Source organism: Felis catus, chromosome C1 (assembly GCF_018350175.1).
Source record: "Felis catus isolate Fca126 chromosome C1, F.catus_Fca126_mat1.0, whole genome shotgun sequence".
In the NCBI taxonomy this organism is placed as follows: Eukaryota; Metazoa; Chordata; class Mammalia; order Carnivora; family Felidae; genus Felis; species Felis catus.
In genome coordinates this window covers 162,714,257-162,731,864 of record NC_058375.1, presented here as the reverse complement: position 1 = coordinate 162,731,864, position 17,608 = coordinate 162,714,257, and the positions used below count along the sequence as shown (strand labels likewise).

At 40.1% G+C, this 17,608-nt stretch overlaps 1 protein-coding gene across 2 annotated transcripts in view; it reads left to right on the top strand.

The window, feature by feature from the left end:
- The first annotated feature begins 3,885 nt into the window (after positions 1 to 3,885).
- Positions 3,886 to 17,608, top strand: part of GPR155 (G protein-coupled receptor 155) — a 47,940-nt gene continuing 34,217 nt past the window's right edge. Inside the window, exons 1-2 of one of the 2 annotated variants that reach the window (XM_003990880.6) lie at positions 3,886 to 4,054; positions 9,174 to 9,670. In XM_003990880.6, the coding sequence (XP_003990929.2) occupies positions 9,205 to 9,670 (466 nt within the window). In that variant the 5' untranslated portion in view covers positions 3,886 to 4,054; positions 9,174 to 9,204. Of the gene's footprint in view, positions 4,055 to 4,196; positions 4,334 to 9,173; positions 9,671 to 17,608 lie in introns of those variants that run through there. The other variant, XM_019838276.3, reaches the window with a different exon arrangement.

Here is a 17,608-nt window from a genome sequence, read left to right as displayed (position 1 = left end):
ACACCACCTCTGAAGACAAAGTGAAGATCACTTCTCTGGAATCATATGTATCCCTAAAGAGAAATGGAAAGGTGATATGGAGTTTTAAAGAAACTAAAAAAAAAAAAATCATATTAGACATGTCTTCCTCTTTGCACATCTTTGATAAGACTCTATGGATGGCCCAGAGTGCCACTTTTTCAAGGAAGATCATACTCAAAATTTCAATAGGGAATACTTGATAGGTAAAAAAATTGTATAGATCTATATATGGATAAAAATGTTAATTATACATTATTAAATTTAAAAGGTTATTAAAAACCATGCATATAAAAAAATCATATGATCCTATTTTCTTAATCTACATATGCATAAAAAGGTACTTACATAATAAATGTATGTGAAAGCATACAGAAATTATCTGTACGTGTTGTGATTTTTAGTTTCTTCCTTCCTTTCTCTATTATATTAATATTTCATAATTATTTATTACATTCAAAATCAGAAAAAAAAATTAGAGCTACTTCATTACGGAAAAAAGCAAAATTTGCCAGGAATCTACATTATATGACACTGCCTCAACATCTATCCTACATGACCCTTGTCATTATACAAACCACTTGGTTTATTCCTCCCGTCAATCTTGATCGACCAGAGTTGGGGGAAATGAGGGTATGGGTGTTGCAGGATTTTTTTACCTCAATACCTAGGGTTTGTTGTCTTGCTGCTTCGAAGAATGAAGAGGTGGACACGAAATGAGCAGCAGGCAAAGTTTCTTAAAGAACAAGATTAGAAAGTAAGGATAGTATGAAAGCTCTTTTTACAGACGGGACATTTGAAAGTGAATGCCTGTGACTACAGGCAAGGGTCCTTGTTTTATAAGGTACTGGTCACCCCCTCCCCCCCTTTACCCTCCCTTTTGTTCCTCCTAAGGTTCTACCCTTATTGGCTTGATAGCTCTAGGTGCTGGTTGTTTCCTGATTGGCTCATTTCTAGTGTATGAGGGGTGGTCTATGGCCACACCTTTCCTTGTGGATCATCCATTTTATGGTCTACTTTTTTTTAGTCAGATCTCTTTGTCAAATTGCTGAGGGAAACCTGAGGGGGAGGAGGTAATGTCTGTTACATTCTTAAGAGGAACCTTACACCTGAGGGGCTTTGCTGTGGTCAGATCCTCCCAGCATTGTTCCAATATGTTTTCTCCACCCAGGGACCTCAGGTCCTATCCTTTCCCTCTCTCCCTACTGAATTGTGTCTTTTCCTACCATATCAGTGCGTGTGAAGGAACAGGTCCTGTTTATTTGTAAGTAAGAATTAAGATTAATTTACAGCTTCCCTCCATTAGTTTGAATAACTTTTAGCTTTTCTGCCCTTCTTTCAGTTAATAGTATATGTAGGTCAGCATCTTACAGAGTGATTAGCAGATATGAAAGTGAAATTGGATGGTTTTCTCCTGGCATTCAGTAATTACCTAAGAATGATTTTTTAATGAAGTCTTTCATCTCTGTATACATTCTATTCCTAGAATTTCCCTGTACAAGCTGCTCTTCTCAGAAAACTCATCCACTCCATACAGGTATCTCCAAACTACATGTTTAGCTCTATTCTTTTTTTTTTTTTTTAACGTTTATTTATTATTTTTGAGACAGGGAGAGACAGCATGGACGGGGGAGAGTCAGAGAGACAGGGAGACACAGAATCCGAAACAGGCTCCAGGCTCCGAGCTGTCAGCACAGAGCCCAACACGGGGCTCGAACCCACGGACCGTGAGATCATGACCTGAGCCAAAGTCGGATGCTTAACTGACTGAGCCACCCAGGGGCCCCTACTCTATTCTTTTTCTCTCTTGAGCTTCTGTTTTCTCTCTAGGTGTCTATCAGCAATCTCTACTTACATGTGTTGATACCTTCAGGAGCAGTTAGTTTACAGGACAGTGAGCACTTACATTCCCAATCCCTTGCACCAACTAGCTGGGTGTTCTTAGACCAACTGCTGAATCTCTAGGACCTCCGATGGAGAGGATGATGACAACTCCTTCAAGAGAGGAGACTGAACTAGATAATTTATCAAGGTTTTAGATTTTAGACCTAAAATCAAATTCATTATTTTCTTCTTGTAACTGCTTCTCTCATTTGAAATATTTTTTCCTTTCATCTTCAGATAGTAGAACAATAGAAAATAAAGGAACTTTAGAACTAGGAAGGCTATTAGAGGCTGCCTGGCTCAATTCCTGTTCCTTACTGTAATGGAGTAAGTACTTGGGTTCATTATCTCTTTACTCTTCTTTGGTCTTATCAGTAATCCAGTCCCCTCACTTCTCCTTTTGTGATGTCTCTCAGGCCATTTCCATTCTTTTCACTATCATCACTCCAGAGTACGTACGTCTTTACTTCCTAGAGTCTAGGTTCTTCCCAAAGTCTTTTGCTTTTCTTGCTTCCAGTCTTTCAACTAATCCTGGGAAAGCTTCCAGATTACATATCCAAAAACAATGTGATCATTATGACACATTCCTGTCCAAACATATTTAATGGTTTTACTGTGGTCAGAGGATAAGGCCCAAACTCTAAGACCAACCTAAGGAACCTCCTAGAGGTTCACCTTAACTTACCTTTCCAGGTATATCTTCATGTATTCTCCTGAAAGTCAAAACTCAGTATGTATTTAGTTGAACGAATCTTCATACTTGCTAAACAGAAATCCTTTTAGTCTTGAGATAGTATATTCAGAAGATTAAAAAAAAAAAAAGTAGCCAGGTTCAAAGGGAAAATGTAAGGCCATTAAGAGTGAAGGTAGAGAACAAAGGTGAAGTGAGAACAGGAGTAGAATGCATGACTTTTCTATAGTTTCAGTTTCCACTCACTTTTCCTGCTTAGTTTTCTGAACTTTTAACCAATCCTTAGCTAACTGATTTTTCAAGTTGAGCCATACAAATTTGTATCTTTGCACTAAAACTACCAAGATGATAGGAAGACACTGAAGTTGCCAGACTGAACAAATTTAAAGATGCAAAGTAGAGTCTGTGGAGATATTAAATGTAATATTATAAATATCTTAAATTTGAAACAATATTGACTCTGAAAGACTAATACAAATACAAGCTTTCATCAGGTTTAAAATGGAGCTCTATATTTGGGACCACTTCATTTCAAGCTCAGGAAGTTTTCCACCAATATAAGGAATTTCCTCTCACTACACTGAGGGAATATGCATGTAGTTTTCCCACACAACAAAAACACAAATAGGGACTGGGCGCTTGCTTATTGTATCTAAATTAAACACAGTGCCAAAACTACATTTTAAGCTCTGATTTAGGAAGGTCAAGGTCGCACTGCCTTGGGAAAGGGGAAAGGCAAGATTCTAATCCAGGTCCTATTTTAAACTCTGTGCTATCAAATGACTAGTGAAACCAACACATGAATTAGCGGGTCACAAGAAGTTGGGAGTTAGGCGGTAGGACGAGATGCTTCCACACCTGAATTGAAAACGACGAAAACCAGACTGGAAGGGCGCCCGCCGCAGCCGCCATTTTGCGAGAGCCGGGTACCGGAAGTTTCGCCGCGGGAGTCTAGCAGTTGGGCGGCTAGCAGCCGGCGGCGCGGGGGCGGAGCCAAGGACCGAGTGTTTCCCCCACCTCTCGGCGGCCGAAGGCGGTGCCTGAGGGCGGGACCAGAGACCCAGCGTCTCGGAGGCTCGCGGCGAGGGAGGAGCCTAAGGCGGGGCCGAGGACGTGTGCTCGGAGGCTCGTGGCGAGGGGCGGGGCTTGAAGGCGGGTCCAGGGGTCAGGAGGCTCGGAGGTTCCCAGGGCGGTGCAGCTCTTAGACTTGAGGCCGGGGGCGGAGCCTAAAGGCGGGGCGAGGCGGGGCCGCGCGGCCGGCGCGGGGAGGAGCTGACCTGGCCACCGCACACCCGCACCTCACTTTCTCGGAACGTGACAGAGCTGCTGTAGTCGGCCGCCAGCAGCCCGCAGCTCTCAGTGGAGAGGGCTGGGGTGGGAGATGACGGTGATTTCCTTCCTGGTTGGCCCACCACGAGCATCGACTCCCTTCTCGTGGCCCAGGGGCTGCAGACATAGCAGGTGAGATGGGGCCCCGGGACGCGAATCTGCCCGGCCCAGGCTCGGCCTTGCGTACCCTTGGTGCCCCCATCCCCGCCCCTCGGGTCTGGGCAGGTGGGCAGTGCCCCGCCCTTGGCACCCTGGCTGCGTGCAGTCAGCTGTCGGCGCCTGTCCCGCAGCGTTCGCTTTTAGGACCTCCGGAGCCACCCGGGAAGACTTAACATAGGGGAAGGGACAGCTTGTCCCCTCCAGTGACAGACAGAACTGCCATACCCCAGTTTGAGGAGCACCTCATTGCACGTACGTCCACGCTGTCATTCTCAGACTCTTCCTTTTATCCCGAGGGGTGGCTTCAGTATCTGCTCTGGGAGCTCCTGCCCAGGTACCTAGAGCACTGCACCGAATTTTCTTCCTTGCCCCTTTTTGGAGCATGTCAGTTACCATGACGTTGTTAATCCCATGTCCTGAGGAAGCTGAGGGACCAACTTTTTATCCCAGGCACAGACCCCATTCTGCCTTTCCGTTTCCAGTGCCGTCTGCCCAGGCATTTGGTGGCAGCTGGTCTCTGGGAAGCCTGTTTGGTTAAGGTCCCTCCACATCCTTATCTTGGAGGGCCAAAGTCTGTGCCTGCTGACAAGGGAAGAGGCAGTGCTCAGCGCTCCCCACCCTGGGTCTCTAGGGAGGACATTTGGTCCTCTGCAAGTAGGTGGGAGTGGGTGGATGGTGTGACTGTTGATGTTGAAGAGTGCTTTAATAGTACCGTAGTATATTATGCTTTTCCCACAGGATCGTGGATATTGGGTGTGTGAGAATAGACAGCCTAAGAGTTTAAAGCTTTCTCTTGGAAATAAATCAGAGCCCCCTTCCCCATTTTCACTTAATAGTGGCAGTTGTTTACAGTCTCAGTGGTTCCTTCACGTTGTCAACCAAATATCAGTGGCTAGAAGTGGTTTGTGTATAGCATTTCTCCACTCCCCACCCCAGTGAGTGGCCAGTGAGCAGTCTTTTACTATGACAGGTCAACTTGTTTGTTCTGTTAGCAACCCTTGTTTTTAATGAGATGAAAAGACTGGATGCGATTTTTTAAAAACTTCCGTTGCTGTGGTTCCTGTTCATTTTAAAAGAATGCTTTAAAAAGCATATACTCTTCCCACTGCGGGGAGGGGGGGGGGGATGAGAAACCTTTGTAAGTGCTTTTTGGTGGTTTTGACCTTACCTCTGTTAGCAAGTATTGTTTTTATAATATGGAGGAACATTAAAGGAATCTTTATGGGTAGGGGCAGATTACTTTTCAAAGTTTGTCTTTTAATTTTTGACTAACTGACAGTTAATCATGGGCAGTGCTACAACTATTTGACCATCACCTTGAGAAAAATGAAGAGCTCTCCCTTCCCTGCTATAAACTATTTGAGATCAAACTGAATTAAAGTGAACTCCTCTTAGTTTGGTAGGAAACAAAAGTTGATAACCTATGACCCATCCCATTTCTCTATTGTTTTTTTCTTTTAGTTTATTTTTATATATTTTTAATTTTTTTTCAACGTTTATTTATTTTTGGGACAGAGAGAGACAGAGCATGAACGCGGGAGGGGCAGAGAGAGAGGGAGACACAGAACTGGAAGCAGGCTCCAGGCTCTGAGCCATCAGCCCAGAGCCTGACGCGGGGCTCGAACTCCCGGACCGCGAGATCGTGACCTGGCTGAAGTCAGACGCTTAACCGACTGCGCCAACCAGGCGCCCCTATTTTTATATATTTTGAGGAGGGGGTGGGGTGGGGAAGAGAGCTAGAGAGAGAGAGAGAATACCAAGCAGGATCCACACTGCTAGCACAGACCCTGACTCGGGGCTCGATCTCACAAACCACACCCATCTCTCTATTTTAGTTGGAGAATCTTTAATACCAAGTTTGAAGAACTGGCCTAAGACAATGAATTATATTTAATTTGTTACTGTTCTTAGGACCACAATTCCTGATTGCAGTTGCTACCATTTCTTGAAGACCTACAGTGTGATAAGCTACTGTGATAAGCTGGGTGAACTTACAAATTCTGAAGTGTGAACTTATAAAATCTGTGTGAACAATAAAATCTCCACTCCTCACAATATCCCTTTAAGGAGGTGTTTACCCTCATTTTACAGTTGAAGAAGCTAAGGTTCAGAGAGGGCACTTAACTTGCCCAAAGAGTTGATAAGTGAAAAGGCTCAAAATTGAGTTCAGGTCTATTTGACTCTTTTAATTGAACAGCCACTATTTGGGGCGCCTGGGTGGCTCAGTCGGTTAAGCAGCCGACTTCGGCTCAGGTCATGATCTCACGGTCGGTGAGTTCGAGCCCCGCGTTGGGCTCTGTGCTGACAGCTCAGAGCCTGGAGCCTGTTTGGGATTCTGTGTCTCCCTCTCTCTGACCCTCCCCCATTCATGCTCTGTCTCTCCCTGTCTCAAAAATAAATAAAACTTTAAAAAAAATTTTTTTTTTTTTTTTTTTAAAAGAACAGGGGCGCCTGGGTGGCTCAGTCAGTTGGGCGCCTGACTTCAGCTCAGGTCATGATCTCGCGGTCCGTGAGTTCGAGCCTCGCGTCGGGCTCTGTGCTGACAGCTCAGAGCCTGGAGCCTGCTTCGGATTCTGTGTCTCCCTCTGTCTCTGACCCTCCCCTGTTCATGCTCTGTGTCTCTCTGTCTCAAAAATAAATAAACATTTAAAAAAATTTTTTTTAAATAAAAAATAAAAATAGAACAGCCACTATTTTAGTTAAAACTGTTTGTTAAAAAAATTAATGTAATACATTGATATGTGAGTGCGGTACAAATAAGGGGTAATGACCAGTATGAGTTATTAATATTCCAGGCAAAGAAATATAGGGAATTTTAAAGAAATAACATAAGACTGGACAAGTTTGTCATCTTATTCTTTGGCATTGCCTTTTCAGGTCCACACCTGTTAGGGGCTCCAAATGTTTAATACCTTTGTTTACCAGCTCTTTACCTCAACTAATGGTACCTATCCCAACCATTAGCTTTCCCAGAATATAATTTGATGGTTATTTGGTAAACTTCAAGTATGTGATTATTATCGGTTTTGTGGATATTGACCACTCCTATCTAATCCTGGTAGAACAACACTTGTCCGGATCCAGATTACATGTAAGGTTTTTAAATGGTTCAGTTTATATGAGGGTAGCACAGAGAAAATTGTCTTGTCCACACCCCGTGTATTAGTTGTTGCTGCTCTCTGGCCTGCTATCTGAGTCTTTCTGATGTCGTGTGGGTGTTTGAAAACTTACCCCTGGGCATTGTAAATTTCGGAAATTGTGAGCATTTTTACTTTCTACCTTATATAAGTCCACTTTAGATGGTTAACGCAGAATAATCACTTAGAAATTGGCAATTGTCACCATATTAATTTTGAGTTACTCATGAAAGCTGATTAGTTGCAAAGTGGCCCAAACCTCATGTTCATTGTGTCCCTGGCAGCAAGAGGGGAGTCTGATTAAGTATTGTAATGCTAGCATAACAAATTCTTTCTAGCTTTAGCATTTTCTGAACATCTTTAGGACATTTTACAACACACGTTGTGTTCTTTAACATTTTAGAATAGCTTTAGAACATTTTAGAACATATTTTGTGGTCATGGCCTGTTGCTATAGTGAAAAACTTAGAATACTTTATCATTCAGAAAAAAAAGATTTCTGTCCATGAACTAGATAGTTCCTAAAAGAGAACATTGGTCCACTAAAAGGCAAAAGGTTTGAGGTGCCTGAGTGGCTCAGTTAAGCATCTGACTCTTGATATCAGCTCAGGCCGTAATCTCACAGTCATGAGATCGAGCCCCACATCAGGCTTTGGGCTGAGCATGAAGCCTGCTTGGGATTCTCTCTTTACCCGCCTCTCTCTCTGTCCCACCCGCATGCATGCTCTCTCTTTCTCAAAATAAATAAACATTAAAAATAAAAGGTGAAAGTTTTAAGAGCAGATTAATATTTTAGTCATTCATCAAAATAATATATATGCTATATATATATATGTATATATTTATATGTAAATATTTCAGTATAAATATATTAGTGCCTCCTGTGTGCCAGGCACTGTGCTAGGCATTAGGTATACAACAGTGAGCAAGAACATGCCGAGTCCCTATTTGTGTGTCACTTAAAGTCTAGTGAAAGAGATAGACATAAATCAAATAGTCACTCTAATGCATAGCGTAATTACAAACTGCAAAAAGTAGCCTACGGGTAAGGAATCTGATTCTATTTGGAAAAGACTTGGCTATGGGGTTAGTGAAGCCTTACCTGATGAAGAAACTCCTGAACTATATGATTTAGAGGGTGAGCAGGTGTTATTACATAGAGAATGGCAGGTAGAGAAGAGAACATTTTAGACTGAACAGCATGTACAAAGTCCCTGTGACACAAAGGGAACTATGGGGCATTCAAGAAGGCAAATATCTGATGCTAGTATAAAAGGAACTAAGGGTAGCCTGGTAGGATGCCATCATTTTTTTTTCATTCTCTTTTATGTACTACCAAAAGTTAAGTGATTACTTTGTGCCAGATGTGATTACAAGGGACTTGAATCATCTCAAATCCCAGTGAGGTAGATAGTATTATTGCCATTTCACAGATGAAGAGATAAAGTTGTTATGTGGTACTGTACTATATTTTTCTTCTTGTCCTTTACTCAAGTATGACCACAGGCTAGGCAGTACTCTCCTGTCCAGTATGTAGCCTTGAGAACTGAAATTTCCAGGGAATTTGGATGCAGGTAGACATTCAGGAGAGACTCTGTGGGCCCCAAGCTCTTACCCACTAGGTGGAGCTCAAGTGTGGATCATGGGAGAGAGCCATGGGGTATCACTGCAGCTCTCATATTTGTGGATCTTATCTTAATCATGTCTGATACTGAAAATAGGACAGCAACATAAGTATTTTGAGCTGACCCACCATTGAGAGTAAAGAGGTTATCGTTAGCAAACACTCTCGCCCCCCCTCCCCTGTTTTTTCATTGTAATTTTTCTCTGTTGGTTGTTGAAGAAAGTATACATATTTGGCCATTTGATAAGTCTAGGTTTGCCAGTGTAGGCTTTCAACTAGAATTCGTCTTCTGATTTATTGTCACACTGAATCTTTTTTCCTTTCTTTCCAGAGATCTGGTTGGAGTTGGAGGGTGAACGAAAATGAATTCTTTTTCCAATTTACCTGCAGAGAACTTAACCATTGCAGTCAATATGAGCAAAACTTTTTCCTCCACAGTGATGCATAGATTTAATTCCACTAATGACCCACCTTCAATGTCAATAACAAGGCTTTTTCCAGCCTTACTAGAATGCTTTGGCATAGTCCTTTGTGGCTACATAGCAGGAAGAGCCAATGTCATAACATCAACACAGGCCAAAGGACTGGGAAATTTTGTCTCCAGATTTGCACTTCCAGCTTTATTATTCAAAAATATGGTTGTACTTAATTTTTCCAATGTGGATTGGTCTTTCCTATATAGTATCTTGATTGCCAAAGCTTCCGTATTTTTCATCGTATGTGTCTTAACCTTACTGGTTGCCAGTCCTGATAGTCGATTCAGCAAAGCTGGACTATTCCCTATTTTTGCTACACAAAGTAATGACTTTGCATTGGGATATCCTATAGGTAAGTTATTGTACTTTTCAACCTTTTAAAAAATTCAAATATTTTAGGAGGTAGCAAAATTTAATCCTTTAATGTATCTAAGCATTTGTTAGTGATAGATATTTATTCTTATATCTAAAAGAATCTCTTGGGGCACTTGGCTGGTTCAGTCAGTGGAGTATGCGAATCTTGATCTTGGAGTCATGAGTGCAAGCTCCACTTTGGGGGTAGAGTTTACTTAAAACAAATCACAAAGCCTCATTCCAAACCACTGTACTTTGTACTACCCCACAGTGCCTACACCCAAAAGGGAATAAATCTTTTAATAAAATTTTTAAATCTCTCATATTTTTTCTTAACTATTTCTTAAATTAGGATTCATTGTATCTTTCTTCAACTTCAGAGTTTGAAGTTCCTTCAAGAGTCGACCTAAAATAAGTAGTCATATCCAAATAAACTTTAAATCATCTTTCTAATATATTCTTTTTCTTCTCAATAATCACATGAAAGAAGTTCAGGTCCAGAAGGGATCAGATTCTGATTTAAATTATATAAAAAAGATAGACATATGTGTGTATAAAAATAGTTATTGTTAAATGTTATCAGTGGAAATGTATGAGTGACTTTTTCTTACCATCTAGAATACATATTGTTTTATATTAAAGCTTGTTTTTGGGCTTGTTATTCAAAATGTCAATTTACTTCAATTGAGTTAACTTCTTGTTTAAGAACAAAAATGGTGAAGGCTTTTTTACCACTTCAACTCTTCCTTCTTAACCTTTCCAACTCTTTAGGCTGCCTAACTTTATGTTTCTATGTGTGTTTGTTTTCCTGATAAAACATACCAATTTGGGATATTGAGTTATCTTGAACATATCCTTTTTTTTTTTTTTTTTTTTAGAACACCTACCACTAAGCAAATATCTCCTTAGTAGCTACTTTTTATATTTTTATTTTTAAGTTAAAAGTTAATGTTGTGCTTTGACCATGTATCATAATGTGAGGACCTGAGTATTGTGGATAGAGTCATTCATTCATTCACTCATTCATACGGACCTGTTAGGTTCCAATGATTGTGCCAGCTGCTGCAAATACACCTGTCAACAAAGTTCTTGTACATATTGAATTTACACTTTAATGTGAAAATAACATTAAAATTAAAATAATATCAAGTAATGGCAAGTACCATAAAAACAAAGTTGTTTGGATAGGAATGAGGGGGTCAGTAAAGACGTCTCTGATGGTATATCTTCTGAGCAGAGACCGAAAGAAATGTAATGAAACAGACAACTGAAAACTACGATTAACTTTCAGATTCCTTATTCAGTAGTTTTAAAACTCTCCCCACCCCCCAAATTGTTATTATTTTACCACTGGCACCAAAAGGATTCTAGTGGATATATTTTCCTTTTTCTCCTCCTTTGGCCCTCCTTCATCTTGCTTACCAGAAATGGAGCTAAATCTTAGAAACTAAATAACTGTGAGTAAAGCAGGAGGTTTGTGAGAGAGGGAGAGTAGGCTCTTCGATGACTGGGCTATAAATAGAAACTATATAGGTGTTCCTTTAAGGATACTGAATTTTAAAATTAAGGATGAACCAAGCATTAAAATAAAAACTGGAAATAAAAGAGCAAGCAACGTGTTTGTCCATCTCTTCAGGAGCATTAATAATGTAAATTTGTCAAGGTATTTATGGCATAAGGACCTTACAAGTGGCTTGGTGTCATAGTGTTAAGTATTTAACAAATATTACATTATCTTAATTTAGCTATAATCTAGAAGTATATAGTTTCATGCTCTCATAGATTAGTAAATCCATAACTAAACAGAACTAACGTTTGTAACTTTATAGTTTATAGAGTATTTTCTCATATATTTATCTCATCTGAGGTAGGGCAGATATTTGTAATCCTCATTTTCAAATAAAGAGACAGGCTTACAGGGATTTGATTGTCTTATCCCAGGTCACACAGCTAACAGGTGACTGAGATCCAAACCTAGGCCTCTTGATTCTAAATCCTGGGGCATTCTCTTATGCCACACAGTTACATAACATGCCCATGTAATCTTCAGAAGACCTAACTAGCCTGTGTAACCCATTAATGTCAGAGAGAATCAAAGATACATTTGACCATGTATTATAATGTGAGGACCTGAGTATTGTGGATATAGTCATATATCTAAAAGTGTTCTATAAAATGAATAGCAGTGGAAAAAGACCTATTAGATGAGCTATCCATTTTTTTAAAAATATAACTTATTGTCAGGTTGGCTAACATACAGTGTATACAGTGTGCTCTTGGTTTGGGGGGCTCATTCCAACACGTGCCCATCACCCATTTTCCCCTGTCCTCCCCGCCCCCTCCCCCAGTCAATCCTCAGTTTGTATTTATGGTTTCCTTCCTCCCTCTCTGTTTGTAACTATTTTTTCCCCTTCCCTTCCCCCATGGTCTTCTGTTAAGTTTCTCAAGTTCCACATATGAGTGAAAACATGATATCTTTCTCTGACTTCTTTCACTTAGCACAATACCCTCCAATTCTATCCACGTTGCTACAAATGGCAGGATTTCATTCTTTCTCCTTGCCAAGTAGTATTCCATTATATATATAAACCACATCTTTATCCATTCATCAGTTGGTGGACATTTAGGCTCTTTCCATAATTTGGCTATTGTTGAAAGCTCTGCTGTAAACATTGGAGTACGTGTACCCCTATGAATCAGCACTCCTGTATCCCTTGGGTAAATTCTTAGTAGTGCTATTGCTGGGTCGTAGGGTAGATCTATTTTTAATTTTTTGAGGAACCTCCACACTGTTTTCCCGAGCAGCTGCACCAGTTTGCATTCCCACCAACAGTGCAAGAGGGTTCTCCATTTTCATTTTAAGACAGAATCTCCAAATCAAAAATGTAGTCTGCTATTTTCATCACTGTTTTCCTTATGTCCTACACTAGATCATTGAATCTGGTAATAATCATGTTCCTAGCAGTGTGCTCGTCCAATTTTACTGATGATTATCCTTCTAAATTTTGAGTTCTCATTTTTTGTTTTCAAACTATAAATAATATAAGATCTCTTGTAACATTGGGTTGTAGACAGTACCTTTCCAGAAACCAATAGTATAAACAAAAGTGCTTTCTCACGTATCTGCAGATTGGAAGGTATGATACAGAACTGTAGGGCTGTGTATGTGCTCCAGTGGGCTTATTTATTACTGCTTCATGCCCATCTGCCTTCTGGACTTTTTCAGGATAAACAGAGAAGACTGTGTCTCTACAGAGAAGACCCTTTCTTTCTGTTTGTTATGTGGTGTCCCCCAAGGTATTGCCACTCTCTTGTTAACAGATAAGCATCATAGGACATTAAAAAATGTCCTTTTAAAGACTGCTTTTGTTGCACAATATCAGTCCAATTTACAGGTGATTCAGGAGAAGGTGTATAAGTTAATGAAAGAAAATTAAGGACAGTCATGTTTCCTTTTTCTGTATATTATGACAATTATAACCGTCTATGAAGTTACATTAAAATGATTTATCTATATTCAAATGACAGAATGCTACAGTACATTTAACAACTAAAAGAGAAGCTTGCCATTTTTAGAACAATTCTTTTCAAAGGTACTTTAAGAAATATGAGTCTCAGAAGAAACCAAGAATCTACCAAGAAGAAATGTTGATTTCAGCAAATCAGAAGGTTCCCTACCTCTGTCATTACAAGATACTAATAAGGCATAGTTAAGTCCTATAATTTATTCTTCTAAACAATGCTGATAGTGTAAGTACCCCAACTAATCATAATTATGCTCTAGTGCTTGAGCTGTAAACAGAAAGGAAATGAAGCATTTAACTATATGCCATTAAATAATAGAATGATCTTGTCTGGGTCTTAGTGTTATTTTCAAGGGATTGAAACCTGGCAGGAATCAAAATAGGAGCCACAGTGGGTGGCTAATTTTGTCTTAGTTCCTCATAGTGGGATTCTCTCCTCCCGCCCAAGAGCCTTATTTGTAAGTATTAATTAATTAGAACTTAATAAGTGATATAATTATTAAAAATCAAATTTGTTAGTATAGGTCACTACTTTCATATATGTTTTTCAGATTTGAAAAACCATCTTTCAAAAAAAACCATCTTTCAATTGATAACAAAACACTGCCAGTTCATAGATAAATATATAACTTTAATTATGCAAATGAATGGCAGAATTGGACTGAAATTTCCATGTTGAACCTTATTCTTCTAGTAATTTAGCAATTATTTATTCATTCCCAATTTTCTGCTCTCTCCCACTAGATTGTACCTTTTTTTGCCTTCATATACCTGTCCAACTGGTTTAAAATAATAGTAATCTGCTTTATAAATACTTGGAATAAGAAAAAAGAAAAAAAAACCTGTGTACAAAAAGAAACAGGTTTAAGAGATAACAATTAGATATAAATTGCTATGTGTTACAAAATACATTTTTAAAAAAATTATTTTAAGAGAGAGAGCACAAGTGGTGGGGGGGGGGGCAGAGAGCAAGGGAGAGAGAATCCCAAGCAGGCTCCAAGCTGTCAGCGCAGAGCCCGACGTGGAGCTCAATCTCACAAACCATGAGACCATGACCTGAGCTGAAATCAAGAGTTGGATGCTCAACTGACTGAGCCACCCAGGCACCCCTACATAATACATTTTTACTTTGAAAACTTTGACATTGATTGATATGTTAATTCCATTCAGCAAATATTTTTTGGATTTGTTCAGCACCATGCTGGGGACTGGGGGTTATGACAATGTGCCTTCAGGGAACTTAGAATGTGGTGAGAAACAACTTCCATGAAACAAGGTGCCAGAGCCATCCAGAGAGGAGACCCAGGATATAGACTGAAGACCTGGAGGAAGCATTGGTACCTGAGACAGGCCTTAAACTATAGGTAGGATTTAGGTAAGGAAAGAGAGACTTCAACAAGTTGGGGAATGATGATCAGTGTGTAGAACTTGTAATTATGACCCTGGTGTTTGTCCGGGGAAACTGTGATATTAATCGCCAGTGGAGGCTTTGCACGAAAGAATAGTGAGCGATGAGCTGCATGAGGAAGGGACTCCTTGTGGAGACTGGACTATGAATGCCAATAGAAAGGCTTTAGAGCGATTCCCGTGGAAGGTGAGCACTGTGGGAAAATCCTAAGTTTTGAAAGGTAAGATTTAGAAGATACTGTCGGCAGTGAATAAAATGGATCAAGGGAGTGGTCAAGAAAAACCAAAAAAGAATGTAAGTTGATAAACACATTAATCCAATTCTGAGATTTTTGACTAGTGGTTCAAGAGGAGAAAATACAAAAGATCCTGCAAGAGAAGAAAGTACGTGGTCATTGCTTAGCCATAGATAATGATAGGCTGCTGCTCAAATTTGTATTGAGCTCTTAGTTTTTATTTTTGTTAATGTTCTTTTATTCATTCTGAGAGAGAGGGAGAGAACAAGAGACCGTGAGCAGGGGAGGGGCAGAGAGAGGAGAGAGAGAATCCCAAGCAGACTCTGTACTGCCACCGCAGAGGAAATCAGGAGTCAGACACTTAACCGGAAGGAGCCACCCACGTGCCCCTGCACTGAGTTTGTAAAACAATCTAAAATCCATTTTCCGGGGCGCCTGGGTGGCGCAGTCGGTTAAGCGTCCGACTTCAGCCAGGTCACGATCTCGCGGTCCGTGAGTTGGAGCCCCGCGTCGGGCTCTGGGCTGATGGCTCAGAGCCTGGAGCCTGTTTCCGATTCTGTGTCTCCCTCTCTCTCTGCCCCTTGCCCGTTCATGCTCTGTCTCTCTCTGTCCCAAAAATAAATAAACGTTGAAAAAAATAAAATAAAATAAAATCCATTTTCCTATGGTGATTAAGTGCTAGCATGTTGGCAATGGTAAATTTCTGGAAAAAGACCTTAAGGGGATTTGTGTGATAAAAGTTGTCAAAGGAAACACTTTGTGCATTTTAGTGGCCACTTGGGAAAACTCTTGTACGCAGATTGAAAATACAAGGCTTTCCAAAATATGCTCTCTGTTTTAATAATTGAGTGGTGAGCAGGTATGGAAGCCTTTCTCTTAGAGATGCAATATCTAAGTAGAAGTGTAGCTGTCTAGAAATAGTTATCAAGAGTGCTGCTTTTTTTTTTTTTTACTTAAAAGATAAAATCTTACGAAATGTGAAAGAACACCACTAAGAGATACAGATAGAGCTCGTGTATCTAATTTGGAAATTAGTGGGCAGAATTTGTGATGTTTTATGTAATCAAATATGTTTTGTTTAGCCACTGCTTCATTTCAGAGGTATTATAGAGCTCTGTAAGTGCTTAGCTAAAAAAAAATAAATAAAAAAGGAATGGAATCCTACAAAAAAGTAGGTTTTAGCTCATGAGAACCAGGTAGGCTTCTAAAGGTTATACAATCTAGTTATGTAACTTTACAGGAAAGGTGCATGACATTAACTGAACTTATGTATCCTGAGTAAGTAAACAAATATAGTTTCCTACCTGTGAAACTTTATCTTAATGTAAATTGAGAAATCTAATCTTTCACATTTTTGCACATGATTGCCTCTGTCTTTGCGAGTGATTGTGGCTGTTCATTTTTTTTTTTTTAATCTTTCTCAACCTCAAATCATTTATGAATCAACCTTTATATGTGGTAGGTTGAATTTCAGAACTCATTGCCAAATATGTGCCTGGAGACCGGGTTGCTTATTCTAAGGCTCTGTGTTGGTCCGACCACCCCCAAACCGGACCACTATCCCTCATATCCACCAGCAAACTGCTTGAAGTCTGATCCAACCCACCCACCCCCTTCCAAGGAGACTCATTTTATGCACTGGTTAGGTTCTAAAGTCATGCAAACTCTTGAAAATCTGTTAAGTCACCTGCAGAATACAGCACACATACTTTGTATATATTGTACCATTTCTCATAAGTCTGAAACAGCCAGATTTTTTTCTCTAGCATTGTTGTTCATCAATGAACAAGTGAAGTGATTAGTTTGCATTTGGGAACATGCTCAATGGGGAGAAAATGAAGCTTTTGTTTTCCTAAGAGAGCATAGTTGAATTTGTGTTAATTAAATGTGTTCTACTGTGTACTCAACTGTATTCTCCTCCCAAACATTCCTTAGATCACCTTTTCATTCCTAATTCTTCAACATCTACACTGGGTTTTCCTAAAGGCATTCATTCATTCCTTCTTATTCCTCTCAAATGGAGACCACTTATTTTCTCTTCACCTGCATCCTATATGAGCAATAGTAGGCAGAGCTGGCATTCTCATAGCCTCCTTGTACCTCTGCCAGGCCATTACTCTCTGCTCTTTTGCAAGAACTGCTTCTTTGGGGTTCATGCTGCCTCAACCGTTCATCCTCATTGCTGTCATCTGCCGACCTCATTCTGATCACTCCTCATTTAGTGAAGACTTTAATATCTGGCTCATTGTCATCCTCTCCACTCCCAAGTTTTGCCATTATCTTTGACTTTAGCATCTGTGTGAACTACCCATTAAGTTCTCTGCCCATTCAGTTCCCTGACTTCACTGTCTCCAGTGATGTTTACACCCTTTCAGCCATCAATTGCCACGCCACATCTGGGACCTAGTCTTCTGGGAAATACTAAGTTCAGTAGCTCACTATCTGACTTACTCTGAACTCCTAACCTTCCAACTACTTGTCATTCTAGGACTTCGTAGGGACCTCCAGTCCCTGATTCCTCAGCTTTTTATCTGAGAGCCATCTCCCATTTTTACTTCTTTTCCACCATACCTTGGACTCTATTCTTTCATTGCTCATATTTTTGTTCACTGTCTCCTCCCCTCTCCTCTACCCTCTGTAGTCTGGCTTCAGTTCCCCACTCCAGTGAAACTCTCTCAAGGGAACCAAAGTACCTTGTCGCTCTTATTACTTAAATGTTTAATTTCTTACTAGATGTTTTCTTTTAATAATTCTACAATTCTGTCCTTT